This window comes from Anolis sagrei, chromosome 4, assembly GCF_037176765.1.
Source record: "Anolis sagrei isolate rAnoSag1 chromosome 4, rAnoSag1.mat, whole genome shotgun sequence".
Lineage (NCBI taxonomy): Eukaryota > Metazoa > Chordata > Lepidosauria > Squamata > Dactyloidae > Anolis > Anolis sagrei.
The window spans coordinates 186,026,711-186,047,233 of record NC_090024.1 but is presented as its reverse complement, the minus strand read 5'-3'; the positions used below and the strand labels follow the sequence as shown (position 1 = coordinate 186,047,233).

The 20,523-nt window shown below is 42.5% G+C and overlaps 1 protein-coding gene across 2 annotated transcripts in view; it reads left to right on the top strand.

Moving 5' to 3' along the window:
• The window catches only part of TULP1 (TUB like protein 1), a 45,312-nt gene that overhangs the window by 22,971 nt on the left and 1,818 nt on the right, over positions 1 to 20,523 (top strand). For both annotated transcript variants that reach the window (XM_060773197.2, XM_060773196.2), the window contains exons 6-13: positions 33 to 146; positions 811 to 945; positions 4,593 to 4,684; positions 5,605 to 5,775; positions 6,890 to 7,002; positions 9,275 to 9,383; positions 11,032 to 11,130; positions 12,829 to 13,000. In XM_060773197.2, the coding sequence (XP_060629180.2) occupies positions 33 to 146; positions 811 to 945; positions 4,593 to 4,684; positions 5,605 to 5,775; positions 6,890 to 7,002; positions 9,275 to 9,383; positions 11,032 to 11,130; positions 12,829 to 13,000 (1,005 nt within the window). The remainder of the gene's footprint in view (positions 1 to 32; positions 147 to 810; positions 946 to 4,592; positions 4,685 to 5,604; positions 5,776 to 6,889; positions 7,003 to 9,274; positions 9,384 to 11,031; positions 11,131 to 12,828; positions 13,001 to 20,523) is intronic.

Genomic DNA, 20,523 nt, shown 5'->3' with positions numbered 1-20,523 from the left:
CTCCTGGTGAAACTCTATTTCCTCTCCAATAGGAGAGAAAGCTGAGCCTGAGGCCAAGGCACGGACCACAAAGGCCTTGAAGAAGGAGCCAATTTCTGTGTTCCAAGTGAATGGGGACAAGAAAGACAAAAAAGTCAAAAAGAAAGGTGACTTACATTACTGGGGGATAAACTAGAGAAATTTATTTTTTCTAGGGGTGAAACCATTGGCTGTTTTGGGTTAAAGTTAAGAGACATTACACTTTGGTCTTCAACTCTCAGAACCCTCCATCAATGACTACGAGTTGGCTTTGGTATTCTGTGAACTGTAGCTACCAATTAAGTCTCCTTAGCATACTTTCCTTAGTAAATTATTTTGTGCATCATTTTGAATGGTGAAATGTCGGGGAGCCATGTTTGTGTTTAGGAAGACTTTGTGATAGGAAGACTGGTTTTAACCATGTCCTGAAGCATGTAGCTCCTGATCCACAATCACATTTTGGCACATGCATCCCTTGGGGTCAAAATATAGACCGTGCCTGACTTAGAGATATTCCCACATTCAATCTTCAGTATATATTTTCATTCTTGTCCCAATGTGCATGGGGTGTGAGACTAGCAGTGAGGAAGCAACAGCTTTGCAACCCTTAGCGTTAAGGCATGATGTTATTGTCTTTTTTTCAATGTTTTGATCTTTCATTGGCCAGAAATGATGTTAAGAAACACCTTTCTGCAATTCTGCAGTCATGAAAATTTTGTGATGGCAGTTAGGATATTGTTACAAAATACGATGGTTCCCTTTTGCATAACAACTCTACTGAATACACTACAGATCCAAAAGCCAGTGAGGCAGAAGATGATTCTGATTCCAGTGCTAAGCCAATCAAAACTGAGAAAAAGAAGACTGCCGCTTCAATGTTTCAGACTGGAGGAGATGCCTCTAAGGAGAAGAAAACAAAAAAGAAAGGTAAGGGCAGCCCTTGCTACAACAAACATTGGAAGGTGATTGATCAAGAAGGTACATTCACTGACTCCCTTGCCAAACTGTCCCAATTTGGCAAGGACAATCCTAATTAATCTTCAGTCGTTCCACATTTTCAAAGTTTTTAATGTGTCCCAGTTTCAACCTTCCAGTTGTCCTTATCTTATGCCACTTGTTACATAATAAGTTTAAAGTACAATGTGGTTTCAACTCACTTTATTTAGCAGTGGAGAGAAGACTGAATAAGAAAAAACTTACCCTCTGTTAGACCAGGCAAAAGCAAACTGCTGCAGCCTATCCTAGTCTGCCTGTTCTTCATAGTTAATAACTTTCGCCATCTTGATGACATTCTGATATTGTTTGGCCAAATGCACCCAAGTTTTCATCATTGAAATCTGGTGATATTTTCATTGGTTCTCATTTTAAAGCTCTAAATGACCTGGATTCTGAAAAGCCGATGGAAAGTCTCATCTTACATAAATGTCAGCACCTCTTAAGATGCTTCTGAGCCTTTACAAATGTTCCATTTTCCCAGATGCCAGGTTGGCTTTCTGTTGTAGATTAAGACTGTTCAACTGAACAGAAAAGAGAGAAATGCAACCACTCCTCCCCCCTCCCCATCTTAATTAAAACTGTGAGTAGTATCCAGCGTTCTCTATCTGCTCATCGAACTATTTCCAACAGATGACTTTGGAATCTGCCCTGAGTCCCCTTGGGAAGATAGGACAGAATATAAATAAAGATGTTGTTGTTGTTGTTGTCCACTAGCATTTGTGCAATCAGTAAGGCAGCTTTTTCCCCCCCTTGCGTATTTGTAATGCAAACTGGTTGCACGTATCAGTGCTTCACATGATGAACAGCACTGTAAGACACTCCAGTAAACTCATAATGGGCATACCGGCAATTTGTGCTTTTAGAAAATAGGAAGCTTCCTTATATCAAGTCAGATTACTCTAGCTTGGAATGGCTTACACCATGGACAGGAAAGTGCAAGGGCCGCTAAGGCAACAATAAATTACCCCAAATACTTTCGGGAAGGTGTTGGAGGCATTTTTCTTTTTAAAAAGTCTTCTCCTGGATCTATGATGGCCCATGGGGTCAAAAATTATGGCAAAATACAGTACCCACCATACTCCCTAGAGAGTGTTTCAGGGTGTTTATTGTCAGTATCATTGGAATTCTTTGCAAGAGGAAGTTAGTATAATCTAGTGGTTTGTATGTTGGATTAACATTCTATTAACATTCTGGGAGACGAAAGTTCAGCTCTCCTTGGGCCATAGAAGCCCACTGGGTGACCTTTGACAAGTTATACTCCCTCCATCTTAGAGGAAGGACGGTTAATTTCAGCACAAAGCATAATGATTTATGCTTCAGCAAAACTGGCATTTATTTGAAAAAAAAATAATGCTCACAATAAATGAATACTGAAAGACTGAGAGACAAAATGAAAAGAAAATGTGAAGTGCTGTTTTGAAGCCAGTCTTAAAGCCCCTTTGTATGTTGCCACTTTCTCATTGCATTGTCCCCCAGTGCTGTTGCTTCAACCCACAATTTCCCACAATTCCATGTGATTCTGAAACTAGGTCTCAATGTATGAGCTCCTTTGTTGTCAATTCTTCCCTAGAAGAATGCTGTGTCCTATTCACAGCAATCTATCTCAACCCACGTTATCTGAAAGCCAGAACAAACTAATGGACATGGCCAAAGGCAGATTGTCAATGGTTCAGTTGGTGAAACTGCTCCAGACCCTTCACTGGCTAGGCCCTGAGATTAAGGGAAAGTGTATAATTCGCTTCCTCTTCTTTTGCTATCAGTTTGCGAAGATTTTTTTTTTCTGGCAATCATCTTTTTTCAGATACAGGCAGAATATCGTAGTAGCAAACTAGCCACTCCCCCAAAATGTCGCAGATGAAAACAGGAAAACATGTGGCCAAGCAACACCAGGGTATGATGAAGGGACCAAAATTATCAAGGAAGAAAAATACACAAGCTAGAAGAGTCTGTAGTAGTTTAGTTTTTCCTGACCCTACTGGGAAGTGCAAGATTCAACTTCCTCCTCTACTCTCCAGTGCAAAATACTTTTTAAACTTTGAATTAAGTTTATAGCAGATGAACTACGTTTTACTTTGAATTAAGTTTATAGCAGATGAACTACGTTTTACTTTGAATTAAGTTTATAGCAGATGAACTACGTTAAGGACGAACAGAAGGAAACTGGGGATTTTAAAACCACTTCCAGACGGCACTTAAACATACACCAAAGCAGGTTTAAGCAACCCGCTTATGCTTGCCTTTCAGTTCCCTCACCACCCCCCAAAACCTGAACTTTCCTGGAAGGATGTCTAGATTTATTGTTAAATTTTATTGATGATGCACAATGTTTTAAAATGATTTTATTGTGAGTTGTAGTTTTTATGGTATTTATGTTGTTAGCATCCTCTGATGTTCGTGTGAGGCCACGCTGAGTCCCCCTTGTGGGGAGAAGGGCAGGATATAAATATATGAAATAAATAAATAAATAAATAAATAAATAAATGCTGTCCCGATACCTTCACGTGATGCAGTCCCCAGCCCAAGCCACACTGAGCTCATACTGGAAAGACCTGGATCTTTGATAATGTAAAAGCAGGGTTTCCTTGCTTTGTCCCAAATAAATTTGATTTTACCGGAGGAATAATCTGGACTCTGGTGAAAATGTGTGAGCTCACGCATTTTGAGCCCTGTCTGGATGGGCCCTGAGAAAGTTGGACAGCAGAGGAATAATCCAGACTGTTTCTCCCAAAACAAGACAGTTAAACTGTGTGTATACGTTACCCCATTGCAGGCACTGTGGAAATGAGTTTGTTGGTTGTTGTAGCTTGTCATGTGTAGCTAGTTGGTTAAGCATCCTGTATGCAGAAGATCCTGGGGTTCAGTCCTTAACACTGCCCCATATGTTCTGGTTAGGTACATGCTTGACTACAGTAATGTCCTTTATAAGAAGTGGCCCTTGGAGTCAGTCCCAAAACTAAAGTTGATGCATATTCAGAAGCTGCACTTATCAGATATAGGCCAAAGCAAGAGATTCCCTAATTGATCTGCAGATTTTTTTAAAAAGAAAATCCCATCTCCTCCCCATTGTTCTTCAAACCCTGCCCCTGGAGACTAGTTAACATCAAGGAATTGCCAATATTTCTGATTACTAATCAAGAATAGTAGGGATTCCCTTGGAGGAGGAATAAAGCCAGGTTTCAGCTAAAGTGCCAGGTGGGAAAACTCTTACCATTTGGGTTCCCACTGATATCATGGGGGCATGGCCAGACTCCATAACATCATTCAGCCTGCAGAGAGCAAGGGGGTGAAGAATCAGCTTCCCATTAGATTTCATGGTTACCCTATATTTTAAAGAATGTTGTTGAAGTTCATAAAGTGAAATATAGTAAACCAGAAGACTCCCACCCAGATAAATGTCAGAAAGCTTATACTAAAACACTAGGTTTGCCATTCATTGTCCAGTTTGGAGATGAGGGTAAAAGTGTGGCAAGTCATCAGAGGCATAATAGGCCAGCTTCTCTTGGCATGCCAAGCACCACTCTGGAGGGCTCTAGAGGCCATGTACGGACTGGGTCATTATGGAATTCTTTTACCCACAGCTCCCACAAAAGCCGCTGAAAATGAAAGTGAGGAAGAGGAGGCAGCTCAGAAGAACACCAACAAGAAGGGGAAAGCAAAGAAGTCAAAGAAGGTGGGGATTGTCATGGGGCAATGGGGGTCTCAAAAGTCCTCTGAACAGGGGAGCTCTGTAATACCTGGGAGACTTAAGAGCAGTCCTTTTCTGACACAAGAACCCCATAGGGGGATATTGAATGGGAAAAAAGTGGGACTTGAAAATGTACTAGTCATACATCACCTTGATGTCAGTCTGTTTCATGCCAACAACAACATTCACCTATCCTATATAATCCAAGGTCATTTTCAGAGTCTAGGAAAATAGAAGGATCTGCTACAGCTTCTTGTTCATCTGTAGTAGCACAATATGGTACTATTGAGTGGTGTTCACTGCAGTTCCCATCATTCACAACCCACATAGTCAACCACTGTGCTGTCTGGGGATCAATGTAGTTTCAGATTAACCCATCTGAGAAGAGCCAGGTTGGGGGAGGATCTCCGTAAAACTATGTAGAGAGATCGAGTCAAGCAAGGAACCAGCACAGGGTGCATCTACACTGCAGAAGTAAAACAGTTTGACAATATGTTAACTGCTGTGGTTCAATGCTGTGGAATCATGAGAGGTTTTATTTGGTGAGACACCTTAACTCTTTAACAGAGAAGGCTAAAGATCATGTGAAATTACACCTTCCGCGATTCCATAGCATTGTGTCATGGCAGTTAATGTGGTGCCAAACTGCATTATTTGTACAGTTTAGATATACCAACAGAGATGGCTGGGATGAGGCTTATAGCTTCCCCCTAGTCATCTCTGTTGTATATTTATAACCAATGGGCACAAATATATTACTAGTTTCTGGCACACTGGAAGAAAAGGTGCCAATATAAACATAATCAACTCCTGAAATGGTGCCAACTTGTGGCCCTTTTGCCAAAATGCCTTGGGTGGTGTTTTATAAAACTGATCTTCCCTCATTTTTTGGTGCTGAACTGCAGAAAGAAGAAAGGCCGCCATCTCCAGTCATTGAAGTGGAGAACCTGGAGGAATTTGTGCTTCAACCGGCTCCTCAAGCGGTGACCATCAAGTGTCGAGTTACTCGAGACAAGAAGGGGATGGATCGGGGCCTCTACCCAACCTACTACCTTCACCTTGATAATGACAAAAAGGTGAGTGACTAAAGGTTGTTTTTTTTGTGAAAAAAGGAAGATTGCCTTCCAGTGAAAGGAATTAGGGATGATATGATACATTTATCACCTTTGCTAAATACAGTCCTTTAGGAAGATATTGTCTGACAGGTTTTTCCCCCTAAGGGCTTTTCCTTCTAATTTGCTGCAACCTGTTGTCAAGTCAGCTTTGATTTATTGCAACTGCATGAACGAGCAACTTTTGCTTCTAAGTAAAACATGATGTATGGCATGGTATTGATAAAGATGGAATGTGGTTTAAAATGTATAAAAAAGCAAGGAAGCACTGTGGAAATATTTTGGTTTTGAACACTAATATTGTCAGAAAATGAAGTGTTTTATTCTGTATCCTATGTAGGCACCATTTTAACTCTAGCTGATTGTGGGAAATAATTCCTGCAGAGTCCTAAAAACCACAATCTCCAGCCCAGAAGTTTTCAATTCCTACAAAAAACATTTTAATCTGCTGTCTTCCAGATATGTTGATGTTGAACTATTATGTCATAACTTTGAATTCTTCCAGATATTAACTAGTAATCAATGAAGATATTTCAACAATCGTGCTATCTGTACTTTTTAATTAGCACTCTCAGACCATGATATTTTGGATCCAATGAAATTTCTGAACAGTTTCCAGGGCAGGCCCAGATAGTGTGTGTTGCTGTAGTCCAAATGAGGCATAATCAAGGCATATGATATCATAGCCATGTATGACATCTCCTGAAATAAAACAGTTGGCACACTTATTTTAACTGCCAGAATGCACTCCTGACAACTGCTAAAACTAGGCCTCTGGACTCAAGACTGAGTCTAGAAGTACACCCATGAAATCTTTAATTTCAATTTGAGCTTCATCCGGCACAGACTGAATCCCTTTTCCCATGTTGAATGACTAGAAGTGTTTTGTCTTGTCTTGATTAAACTCCAGTTTGTTCTCCCTCATCCAGATACTGGATTAGCATCTTTCCTTTGAATTCAGTGGAGCCTCGAAATGTCCGATAAAAACAAGGGAACTCTTGAGTTCCATTCAAGATAAATATCATATAATACTATAGTGATGGCCATATTTGAAGCCATTTCCTCTTCTTTCACATAGGTCTTCCTGTTAGCTGGCCGAAAGCGCAAGAAGAGCAAGACCTCCAATTACTTGATTTCCATTGATCCCACTGACCTATCTCGAGATGGAGATAACTTCATTGGAAAGCTGAGGTTAGGACTTCTATTGGTTCACATCAGTAATTCAGACATGAATGTCCACAGCTGACCGGGACAGCACCAGCTGCTGGAATCACATAATGAATTTTTCTATATCTGTCTCCCTCCTTTTTTCTACAGCATACATAGTCCATATGGAGATGGACTATGGAATTCCAGCTGAGTGGAATCAGAATATAGGAAGTTTCCTTGTGGAGAATTAGCCTCTGATCTACTAGTTGGAACCTCTGGGAGATGAAGTTCAAACCACCCGAAATGCAAAATGTTCCACAAAGGTTCCTCATATGGTTCACGGAGCCTGTCCTGCTCAGTTTCTTTGCTGAGTGTCAAGGGAGAGACTTCTTTACCAACTGATATGCAAAAGCGGGAAATAACATATTGTTGTTTAGTGCCTTCAGGTCTTTATGACTTATGACAACTCTAAAGTGAACCTGTCTCAGAGATTTCTATGCAAGATTTGTTTAGAGGGTTGCACCTTTGAGACTAACATTTGTTTCAGCAAAAACTTCCAAGGACTCCAGTCCACTATCAGAGTATACTGTTTATGCATGTTTGTGCTGTATCAGTCCTCCTTAATCTGTGGGCCTTTCCTTCCCTTGCTGCAGCAGTTTGTCTGGATAGATAGCCCAGGACTTTTTATCCCATCCCACAGGGTAGCCACTACCAGATACATCCTCATAATCTGTTATTGGATCTGGTGTGGAGGCTGTCCCTGGGGACAGGGAACAAAAAAGAAGCCGCTTGGCAGGTTCTAGCCAGAGGAGAGGCATGTTGCAATTTCACCAGTGTTTAGAAATAATGCAGATGCCCTGGCTGACCTTTCTGACCCTTCTTATCCAACCTATTTTAAAGCCCTTCCCTTGGCCCCCTTCAAAAAAGTCGGGCATACATCCAAGGCACCTTGTGGATACCTGAAACTTCAGATATAGGAAACCCTGTATTTTATTTCTTTGCTGAGTGACAGGGAAGTTATATAATACTTGGGCATAACATAGAGGACCTAGAGTCACACACAGATACTTCTGGGAGTGAATAATTTTGGAGTATAGGTAAGATGGTCCTTTTGTACAGTTTAGGCATTCAAAAAATGAGTAAGAGAAGCTACCAGAAGAATGCAAACACAGAAATTGTAAGAGTTCCAGGTGTGAACAATTTCCAGTGCCTTTCTCTCTGTCTGCAGTACTCAAGGGCGGCTCATCCATTACGCGAAGTAAGCGGTCGCAGAACACTTTTTTTTGCCAGGGGCACAGAGGCACCTCTGTAAATGCCCCTCGACCGCCACTTGAGGAGCGCCCCCTCAGCTCACAACAGCCCTAGCAGTCCAGGGGGAGCCTCAGCTTTCTTGCCTTGCTACCGGGCGATCCTCTTCCCAAAGGGGCCGGGCCCTTGAGCCTCGCCTAGCCCCTCTCGTTCCTGCTCCACCCGGCCACTGGGTGCGCGAGCAGAGCCGGCGCTCAATCATTCTCCGCGTTCGATCCCTTCCCCATGACCGCCTCCCTTTCCCGATCCCCCAGCGCTCCACCCACCTCCTCTCCTCTCCCCAATCCACGGGTGGGCCAAGGGGCGGAGCCGCCGCGCCTGGCCTGCTTCGGGTCCGGAGGCATGTCTGAAGACCCAGCGTGTGCACCAAAAGTCGCCTCTTCTCCTGACTTTCTCTTCAGCCATTGGGACCAAGTGAGAGAGAAAGAGAGAGACCCTCCAGATGGAGGTATCTCCCACCTCCGCTCCCTCCTTTGTTTTTGCGCCTACATTCAGGAAATGTGGGCATCTCCACCTCTCTCTCTCTCTCTTGGTCCCAATGGCTGAGGAGAAAGTCAGGAGAAGAGGTGACTTTTGGTGCACACGCCGGGGTCTTCAGGCACGCCTCTGGACCCAAAGCGGGCCAGGCAAGGGAGCAAGTGCGGCAAGTGTAGTTACTGGATGTATAGTTCACCTACAATCAAAGAGCATTCTGAACTCCACCAATGATGGAATTGAACCAAATATGGCACACAGAACTCCCACGACGAACAGAAAATATATATCAATGATTGGTTGGGGGGGGGGGGCGCCAAAATACTGTTTGCTTACCGTTGAAAATTACCTAGGGCCGCCTCTGGCAGTACTAGAAATCTGTGGACTAAAAGGGGGGGGGGCGGGAAATCACTTTAGAGAGCAGGATTCTTATTTGGAGGACAGTTTTCATCCCCTGCTCCCCAATACATGTTAGCTATACCCCCAGCTTTCTGTCAGTGCTCTCATCTCTGATTTCTGTCTTCTCTTTTAGGTCCAATTTGATGGGCACTCGGTTTTCAGTATTTGACAATGGTGTAAACCCTGACAGGGGAAATGCAGATTGGTCAAATGTACGCCAGGAGCTTGCAGCTGTCATTTATGTAAGTAACCAGCCGTGTGTGTGTGTGTGTGTGTGTGTGTGTGCAAGCATGTTGTGTTCCTTCCCCTTTAGCTGCTAGCCTCTGGCAGCTGTTTACAGCAGCCAGCACATGTCAGGCTTTCGTGCTTGTTGTGGGTCTTTGCAATAAGGGAATGTTGAGAACTTTCCATCCACTGCAAAAACTGTTCCCAAGTGAATAAGAACCATAAGGCTTATCTAAACAATCAATCAAAATGCACTCAAATGCAAAGGAAATATGCAATGCCTACTCCACATGTAGTGGGCATCCAGGACTAGTCCAAAACAAAGGTTTGTTAATGTTTTCTATGACTTTTCTCACACATGTAGAAAGTTTTGTAGAGAGGAATACACAGAGTGCATTATGTTGGCTAGAACCTAATAAAGCTTGTATAGTTCATTAACAATCCCACCAGAATTTATTCCAATCAAATGCATTCTGAATTCTGTGGGACAGAGCCTGGAATTGCTAGTGATATAGCCAGTGGACACGCATGGCCGGGAGAGCTTTTGCACAATTAAAACTTGTGCGCCAGCTGCGCCCATACCTTGGGAAGTCGGATCTGGCCACAGTGGTCCACGCTCTTGTTACATCCCGATTAGATTACTGCAACGCACTCAATGTGGGGTTGCCTTTGAAGACTGTTCAGAAACTTCAATTAGTCCAGTGGGAGGCAGCCAGATTAGTCGCCGGAGCGTCATACAGGGAGCATACCACCCCTCTGCTATGTCAGCTCCACTGGCTGCCGATCCAATTCCGAGCACAATTCAAAGTGCTGGTTTTGACCTACAAAACCCATACGGTTCCTGCCCAGCGTATCTGTCTGAACGGATCTCCCTCTACATTCCGCCTCAAAGTTTAAGATCTTCTGGGGAGGCCCTGCTCTCGGCCCCACCTCTATCACAAGTGAGATTGGCGAGGACGAGGAGCAGGGCCTTCTCGGTGGTGGCCCCTCACCTATGGAATTCACTCCCCGGGGAAATTAGATCAGCGACATCAAACCTTTCCTTTAGAAGGAAATTAAAAACATGGATTTGGGACCAGGCGTTTGGGCAATCTGGCAGATGAATAAAGGACTACGACGACTGATAGGAATAGATAATGTAGAATGAAATATGGACTCTGAGTTGGCGAACGCTGAGCTTGAGATTGGTTTATTGACTGTCATATATATGGATTGCTATAAATGTCTTAATTGTTTTAATTGCTGTTTTACACGTTTATTTGTATTATTGTGTAGGCATCAAATTGTGCCTTTTTGTAAGCTGCCCTGAGTCCCCCTCAGGGGTTGAGAAGGGTGGGATAGAAGTACACGAAATAAATAAATAAATAAATAAATAAATAAATAAATGATGGGTGTGCAGTTCAACAAAATCTGGAGAATGGCACCTTTCCCTTTTCTCCCTTATATAGGCAGAATGCTAACCCCTTCGAGCTATAACAATACCATGTTTATATTGTTCCGAGGTTTGCAACTGCTGGCCATAGGTTTAGCACAAGCTTGTAGCTAGCAGAATAACTGCTTGAACGTATTGAACCAGCTTGCTTTGGCAACATAAATGAACCATCTGTGTTTTGTGGGACAGAAGATCTTCACTCATTTATATGATTACTGGGGTTTCTGTTGCAGGAGACAAATGTATTAGGATTTAAGGGACCTCGAAAAATGACAGTGGTTATCCCTGGAATGAATTCTGACAGTGAGAGGGTGCCAATCCGGCCCCGAAATGTAAGTTGCCAATAGAACCTTTACACAAAACAAATCAAGTCAGAGTAATTTCTCCCTCTCCCTCTCCCTCCCTTCCCCCCTCTCTGTATTTAAATATTTATATCTAGTATTATGTAATAGAGGCTTTCAATTAAATCAGTATAAGACAATGAACTCTTAATTCTAATTTTAAAAGACTAAAATATGTATTTGTTAAAAATCAGGCAATTTGGAGCAAACTATAGCACATATAGCACAACCTGGAGTGATAGTACGCTTATTTTAAAATCACTCAATTGGCTTCCAGTTAGTTTCTGAACAAGGTACAAAGTGATGGTTGTTATTTTTAAAGCCCTACATGGTTTGGGACAAGGTTACCTATGAGACCACCTTCTCTCAAACAATCTGCCTTGTGCAATTAAGTCTTCTGCTTATTTACTTAAGTCAGCCAAAATTGAACCCATAGGAGTTTTCCTTCAGCTGTCCTCAAATTGTAGAATAACCTGCCTGAAAAGATTCCATAGCTGAATCCATTATGCACACTTTGTTTAAAAGGAGAAGTGCTGATTCTAGAGGTTTTCAGAATTTGGGAGTGAAAGGGATCTTTATAAGATAAGCTTTGCAGACCGTGATGCAGTGAACACAGATGTTGCTTTCCCTGGGCTTGCAGACACTTTTCTTGGGGTCCAAATGAACTAGTATTTCCCTACCAAATTTATACTATAATATCAATACATTTTCACAATATAGATTGATTATCCTTTATCTAAAATGCATGGGACCATAAGTGTTTAGGATTGCAGATATATATAGAGAGGGGGGAGGGAGGGAGATAATGAGATATCTTGGAGATGGACTCAGGTCTATAAACAAAATTAATTTATGTTTCATATTTACCTTGTTTCATATACAGGCATCCCCAAGTTGCGAACAAGATAGGCTCTGTAGATTTGGGTTGTTGTAAGTTTTTTGGGCTGTATGGTCATGTTCCAGAAGCATTCTTTCCTGACATTTTGCCTGCATCTATGGCAGGCATTCTCAGAGGTTGTGAGGTCTGTTGGAAACTAGGAAAATGGGTTTTTAGATCTGAGGAATGTCTAGGGTGGGAGAAAGAACTCTTGTCTGTTGGAGGTAGGTGTGAAAGTTTCAATTGGCTACCTTGATTAGAATTTGATGGCCTAGCAGTTTTTAGGTATGGCTTCTTACTGCCTGGGGAAATCCTTTTTTGAGAGGTGAGTAGCTGTCCCTGATTGTTTCTCATCTGGGGTTCCCCTGTTTTTGAATGTTGTTCCTTATTTACTGTTCTGATTTTAGAGTTTTTTAATAGCCTACCGGCTATTAGGAATTGTGGGAGTTGAAGTCCAAAACACCTGGAGGGCCCAAGTTTGCCCATGCCTGTTATAGAATCAGAATTACAGAGTTGGAAGAGATTACGAAGTCCATAACCTGTGCAAACTGTTTGCTACACAAATATCCTTAAGAAAGACAAGAGTGAAATGCTACCCACTTTTGAAATATATGGGAGAATCAGGCCCAGGGGACTGGAGATCTTGCCTTGAGCTATTAGCAGGGTGTGTATGAATTTATGTATGCTCATATGTTGTTTCTTGGTGTCTCTACCTCCCATCCCCACACAGCTGAATGTTAGCAAGGAGTACTAGTTGCACCAAGGAATGCCTTTGAATTACTAGCTCTAATGCTTTTCTCACTTGTCCCAAGGATAACGATGGCCTGCTTATGAGGTGGCAGAGTAAAATAATGGACAATTTAATTGAACTGCATAACAAAGCCCCGGTGTGGAATGATGAGACCCAGTCCTATGTGCTGAATTTCCATGGGAGAGTTACTCATGCCTCTGTCAAGAATTTCCAGATTGTCCACTGCAATGACCGTAAGTCCCATCAAAGTTGTGACCCATGAAAGTGAAGACCAAACAGGCTTGGCTCAAGAATAATTGGGTCCACACAAAAGGTTCAAAAAATTGATTGTCAAAATAAATGGGATTCCATATGTGTAACAACAAGAATAATATGCAATCTGTTATATACAGTATGACACCAAGAAACCAATATATACTGTTCACTTATTTGTGGTTTTACTTATTTACTTAGGTCCTCATGTACAAACTACACCCCCTTCTTGGTATCACCGTCGACAATATTAGCCAGTGTTTCATATGAATCCCTTTAGAATCATTGAATCATAGAGTTGGAAGAGACCTCGTGGGCCATCCAGTCCAACCCCCTGCCAAGAAGCAGGAAAATTGCATTCAAAGCACCCCCGACAGAAGGCCATCCAGCCTCTATTTAAAAGCTTCCAAAGAAGGAGCCTCCACCACACTCTGGGGCAGAGAGTTCCACTGCTGAACAGCTCTCACAGTCAGGAAGTTCTTTCTAATGTTCAGATGGAATTTCCTTTCTTGGCTTCTTATAGTTTGAAGCCATTATGCCGTGTCCTAGTCTCCAGGGCAGCAGAAAACAAGCTTGCTCCCTCCTCCCTATGACTTCCTCTGACATACTTATACATGGCTATCATGTCTCCTCTCAGTCGTCTCTTCTTCAGGTTAAACATACCCAGCTCTTTAAGCCACTCCTCATAGGGCTTATTCTCCAGACCCTTGATCATTTTAGTCGCCCTCCTCTGGACAGGGTTTTCTCTCCTGTAATCAGGGGCCATACAATAAGTTGAATTTGCTCCCATCTGAAACCAGCTTCCAAGAAGGTCACAGGGCAACATTTCAATTACATTGTCGTGGCTGTAATCACACCAGCAAATCCCACCCACCCCCCAAAAATTGGCTTATCACTTAAGAGTTGTATCTGTGCAAATGATCCACTAGAGGGTGCATGAGAGTAGACAGCTAGGAATAAAATTTGGAGTTGCTTGCTAGGCATCTTGGACTGCCAAAAAGGTGAATTAGAGTTTGCTTTTGTTTCTTTGTTTGAGACTAGGCACCCTCCTGTGTATTCAATTCACAGTGTGGAACATACATTTATGAGGCCCTTGTAAACTCGGAAGAAACAGCAAAGTTTCCCCAACAACCCAAGCTAGTAATCCAGTTTTAGTTCAGGCTACATTTACAGAGGCCAGTACTGCATACATCTTGGAAAGGGTCATTTCACACTACAAAATTCTAGTACTATGATTCCAGTTGAACTATCATGATAACAACCAATGGAACCCTATGATTTACAGTTCAAGGAGAGGCACTTGGGATTCTTAGTGCCTCATTAAATACAAACCTTGAGATTCCATAGGATAATAAAGCCAATGAATTTGCAAATAGAATCAGAGCAATGACTATATAGTGTGAAATGATTTCATTTGGCCTATGGTTTTCAACTTAAGAGAATATTCTGAATTTCCCTATTTTTCCGAGACATGTTGACTTGTTTACATAATTCAAATCCATATAGTTTCACCATGGAGTTATTCTGATTTAGCATAACACCTCATTATATAAGGAATTCTGGGATATGATTTTGGTCACTTGCATCATACATGGGATTCTCTTTTTTTCCCCAAAATCACAATGATATTAGCTTTTCCTGACTGGTTACCTTCTGGGTATTCTGGATTGCATATTAGTGAAGATAATTGGAAGGCACAAGGTTGGGAAAGGTTGGGTAATTATTGTTGTTGTTTATTCATTCAGTCGCTTCCAACTCTTTGTGACCTCATGGACCAGCCCATGCCAGAGCTCCCTGTCAGCCATGGCCACCCCCAGCTCCTTCAAAGTCAAGCCAGTCACTTCAAGGATACTATCCATTTATCTTGCCCTTGGTCTGCCCCTCTTCCTTTTTCTTTCCATTTTCCCCAACATCATTGTCTTCTCCAAGCTTTCCTTCTTATTAGTGATTACTAATTCCTTAGTGACCAGGAGATAAACTGAGAACTCCTTGTCCTGGTTGGAGGTACTTAAATATTTCCACCTCTAACTCATTCACTGAATGTAAAGACTAGAGCTGAAGCTCATTTACAGAGACACAAATAGTTGATTATGCAAGAGATGAAGTGAATTTACAATTACACCTCCTGATCCAATAAAGTAGACTGAGACATAGGATCAAATAGAGAGATGTTTTAGTTAATTTTATTATATGTTAAAAAAATTTTTTAGAAAAGTAAATAATAAGAGCACTGCATTATCAAAGGCTTTCATGACCGGAATCACTGGGTTGTTGTAGGTTTTTCAGGCTGTATGGCCATGTTCTAGAAGCAGTCTCTCCTGGCATTTCACCTGCATCTGTGGCAAGCATCCTCAGAGGTTGTGAGGTCTGTTGGAAACTAGAAAAAATGGATTTATATATCTGTGGAAAGTCCAGGGTGGGAGAAAGAACTCTTGTTTGTTGGAGTTAGGTGTGAATGTTTCAATGTCTTGATTAGAATTTAATGGCATAGCAGTTTTAGGTGTGGCTTCTTACTACCTGACGGAATCCTTTGTTGAGAGGCGATTACCTGTCCCTGATTGTTTGTTGTCTGGAGTTCCCTTGTGTTTGAGTGTTCTTTATTGACTGTTATAATTTTAGAGTTTTATTTAATACCGGTAGCCAGACAAAAAAGGAACCATGAAAATGAACAAAATCTGGCTATCAGTATTTAAAAACTCTTAAAATTATAAAAGCAAATAAAGAACAACACTCAAACACTGGGGAACTCCAGACAAGAAATGCTAATCAAACCTACAACAACTCAATGAGAGCATCTCCCATTCCAAATCAGGATCTGGGCAAGAACGGTTTTTCTAAGCTATTGTTTACCACTGTGGTTCAAGTACAGAATCATAGACTTGAAAGAGACAACAAGGGCCTTCAAGTCCAACCCTCTGCCATACAGAAATACACAATCACTCCCAATAGATGGCTATCCAGCCTCTGTTTAAAACTTTCAAACAAGGAGACTCCACCATACTCGAAGGCAGCATTGTCAAACAGCTCTTACTATTAGGCAGTTCTTCCCAAATGTTTAGGTGAAATCTCTTTTCCTGTCATGTTAATATGTTGCTCCATGTCTTCATATCTGGACTAGACTTAATGTCAAGGGGAAACCTTTACCTTTACCATGTCACCTCTTGGCCTTCTTTTTTTCTGGCTAAACATATCTGGGTCCCTAAGCCACTCTTCATAAGGCATGCTTTCCAGGTGTCTACAATTTTGGTTGCCCTCCTTTGGACACATGCAAAGCACACATCCTCCTGTTGCTTACTTTGAGAGAAAAACTCCCATTAGCGCTAATAGGACAAGCAAGAGGGCCCACTCCAGATTAATGAGAACTGGGAGATGAATAAAGAGATAAAACCCCTTACCACAAGTCAGAAGACTTCTACCTGCTTTTTTAAAAAATTACATAGTTGCCATTTGTATGGATAGATGGTTTCACATATACAGCCTCCCAGTAAAATTGTAAAGCTGAATACAGTGATCAATCCTCTGGTCTCAGATTGTGCTTTCCAGTAGGCTCAAAAGTCACCCACTCAATACCGACCCATCCTAGTATGCAGGATTCATACTGAGTTCATCTGCACATTTAGCTATTTGTGTAAATGAGATCCATACCCTTTAGAAATCTGTGTGACTGCAAAAATCTGGCTCAAAGCCTCTTGGCAGTGCCTTGGTTATTGATGCCCAAAGCAGCTGTTCAGATACAAAACAAGGACAAAATATTGTACCTCTAGCACCTCCTTCCCTCTGAGAGTGTGCTGGGGCTGTGGGTATTTGATGGAATCCACCTCCAAGCAGCAAACAGAAGCAGCCGGGCAATATTTACACAGTGTGTGACATGTCTGCTTGTCACCTGTCCAGCCCAATCAGGGGATGTTACTGTCTGGGGTGTAGGGTTACAGGACAGAAAGAACCTGCTTGGGGCCCCCAGTTATTTTTACAGATTTCTTCTTATCCTCACTGGTAACAAAGGGAGTCATGACCGAAGGCAGTGAGTCAGAGAGACCCCCAGAATGCCTCAAATGTCTTGGTTAGGAATTCGGGTGAGGGGGCAGCTCTCCTGGGGGAGGCAGTATGCATTGGTTCTTCTGCGCTCCTCGCCCAGCTGGAAAAAGATATGTACTCACTTGGTTGCTCTGTTGAAGAAACATCCATGCGTTGCCCGGCAGGTGGCCAGTCAACTCCTGAACTCTGTGGTGCTCTTCCTCCCCTCTGTCCATCACACGCCTTCTCCTTAGCGTTTGAGCATAGACTCCTCAACAACATAGCTTTGTTCAAATGCATGTTAGCTGCAGGGGCTTGGTGACAGAAAGAAAGGATATATACCTGGATGTTGTTGATTATATATGTGTATGTATATGTGTGTGCTTGTGTGTGCGTGTGTGTGTGTGTGTGTATGAGAGAGACTCCCATTAGACATGGATCAGAAAGCCAGAGTACAGTGTATAGGGTTACAGCCTGTGCTTAATGGAGTTGCACTTCCCCTGAAGGTGCAGGTTTGCAGCTTGGGAATGACCTTGGACTCATCGCTGAGCCTGGAACCCCAATTCTCGGCGGTGGCCAGGGGAGCTTTTGCACAGTTAAAACTTGAGCGCCAGCTGCGCCTGTATCTTGGGAGGTCTGACTTGGCCATGGTGGTCCACGCTATGGTTACATCCCGAATAGACTACTGCAACACACTCTACATGGGGTTACCTCTGAAGACTGCTCAGAAGCTCCAGCTGGTCCAACACTCGGCAGCCAGGTTGCTCACAGGAGTGGGGTACAGGGAGCGTACAACTCCCTTGTTACACCAGCTCCATTGGCTGCCTATTAGCTTCTGAGCACAATTCAAAGTGCTGGGTTTAACCTATAAAGCCCTAAACAGTTCCGGCCCACTTTATCTGTCTGAACATATCTCCCTCTATGAACCACCAAGGACGTTAAGGTCCCACTGCCATTGCAGTCATGTTTGGTGGGGATGAGAGACAGAGCCTTCTCCTTGGTGGCCCCTTGGCTGTGGAACTCCCTTCTCCAGACCTTCTGAAAGAAACTTCCAAAAGATCCTGGCTATGGGATCAAGTGTTTGTAGAATAGACCAATTTAGTGGTGAAGATAATACTTTATTTGACTGCAATGGATGGTGATTTTAACCTGGTGAACTGTTTTTAATGTATATTATTTAAGCTCCAGGAAAACAGTACATAAACCTGACCTGAGGCCCACTTCATGTTTTTAAAATAAATATAGGGTCCAATGGAATCATAATTCAAAGATGAGTTGATGCTCTTGGAAGCAACTCATCTTTCAGCAAGACAATGACCCACTTTTCCCAGGGAATTTGGGGTGGAGGGAATCATGGGGTGCAAAAAATGCCCTTAGAGGTTGCATTGTCCACCTCTGGAAGATGGTGTCAGAATAACAGTGTTATTTGAATTGAGCTTTCTGACCAAGTCTGAAATATAGTCAGGATGACAATGTAGCATAAAGATGGTCCCCTTCAACTTTTCTGTGAATAGTTCTTTTTCCTCCCTCTTGCTCCTCTTGTGATAGATGGTCATTATCTTGGAGGTTAGACTGAATGAATACTAGGAGGCACTTTCCCAAATCAGAAAAATGACTTGTCATTTTCAGGATAAGTGTTTGCTGTGGGAAGTATGTGACACCATAACAAAAAGTCTTTTGGCATCTTTAAGATCAAAAAGGTTAAGTTCAATTTAGTCCCAAATAGAGAAAACCTATTGGGAAAAACATCTATGGAATTTTTCTAAGCGACAACTAAGAAGCCCTATTCAGTTCAGTAGTTCTACTTTGTTGTTGTGTGAGCATGTAAATAGTTTATGGCTTATGGCAGCTCCAAGACAAACCTACCACAATGTTTTCTTGGCAAGATTTCACAGATGGGATTTGACTTTGCCTTCCAGTAAGATTGAGGCCAATTCTACACTGTCATGTAAAATTCAGATTATCTGCTTTGAAATGAATTATATGGCAGTGTAGACTAATATAATCTGTTCAAGGAGATAATATGGATTATCTGATTTCATAATCTGGATTATATGGCAGTGTAGGAGGGGTCTGTGTTAATCTGTATTACATGGCAGTGTGTAAACACATATAACATATATAATGCAGTTAAATTGCACTATGAAATTACAGTTTCTGAGATGGGGCCTCAGAGAGTGTGACTTGTCCAAAGTCACTCAGACGCTTTCCATAGCCAAGTGGGGATTCAAACCTTGGTTTTCAGAATTTGTCTAATGCTCAAACTACTACACCTCTTGGACTTAGCCTTAACAGATTTGTTATAGCATAAATATTTGAAGCCCCCAGTGGCGCAGTGTGTTAAACCACTAAGCTGTTGAACTTGTTGACCGAAAGGTCGCAGATTCAAATCTGGGGAGCGGGGTGAGCTCCTGCTGTTAGCCCCAGCTTCTACCAACCTAGCAATTAAAAAACATGCAAATGTGAGATTAATAGGTACTTCTCTGGCAGGACAGTAACGGCACTCCATGCAGTCCTAGTCTCCAGGGCAGCAGAAAACAGCAGGAAGTGCCTGGGGGAATCTTTCTTTGAGAGGTGATTTGATGTGCCTGATTGTTTACTCTCTGTTGTTTTGCTGTTGTAATATTCCCCCAGGCACTTCCAAGCCATTAAATGCTAATCAAGGTGGTCAGCTGAAACATTCACACCTAGCTCCAGCAGACAAAAGTCCTTTGTCACACCCTGGTCTTTCCACAGATATATAAACCCATTTTCCTACTTCCAACAGACCTCACTACCTCTGAGGATGCTTGCCATAGATGCAGGCGAAACGTCAGGAGAAAATGCCTCTAGAACATGGCCATATAGCTCGGAAAACCTACAACAAACCAGTGGTTCCGGCCATGAAAGTCTTCGACAATACATCTTTACCTTGTTGTTGTTGTTCATTCGTTCAGTCGTCTTCGACTCTTCGTGACCTCATGGACCAGCCCACGCCAGAGCTCCCTGTCGGCCGTCACCACACCCAGCTCCCTCAAGGTCAGTCCAGTCACTTCAAGGATGCCATCCATCCATCTTGCCCTTGGTCGGCCCCTCTTCCTTTTGCCTTCCACTTTCCCCAGCATAATTGTCTTCTCTAGGCTTTCCTGTCTCCTCAATATGTGGCCAAAGTACTTCAACTTTGTCTCTAGTATCTTTCCCTCCAGTGAGCAGTCGGGCTTTATTTCCTGGAGGATGGACTGGTTGGATCTTCTCGCAGTCCAAGGCACTCTCAGAACTTTCCTCCAGCACCACAGCTCAAAAGCATCGATCTTCCTTCGCTCAGCCTTCCCTAAGGTCCAGCTCTCACATCCGTAGGTTACTACAGGGAATACCATGGCTTTGACTAGGCGGATCTTTGTTGCCAGTCTGATGTCTCTACTCTTTACTATTTTATCGAGATTGGACATTGCTCTCCTCCCAAGAAGTAAGCGTCTTCTGATTTCCTGGCCACAGTCTGCATCTGCAGTAA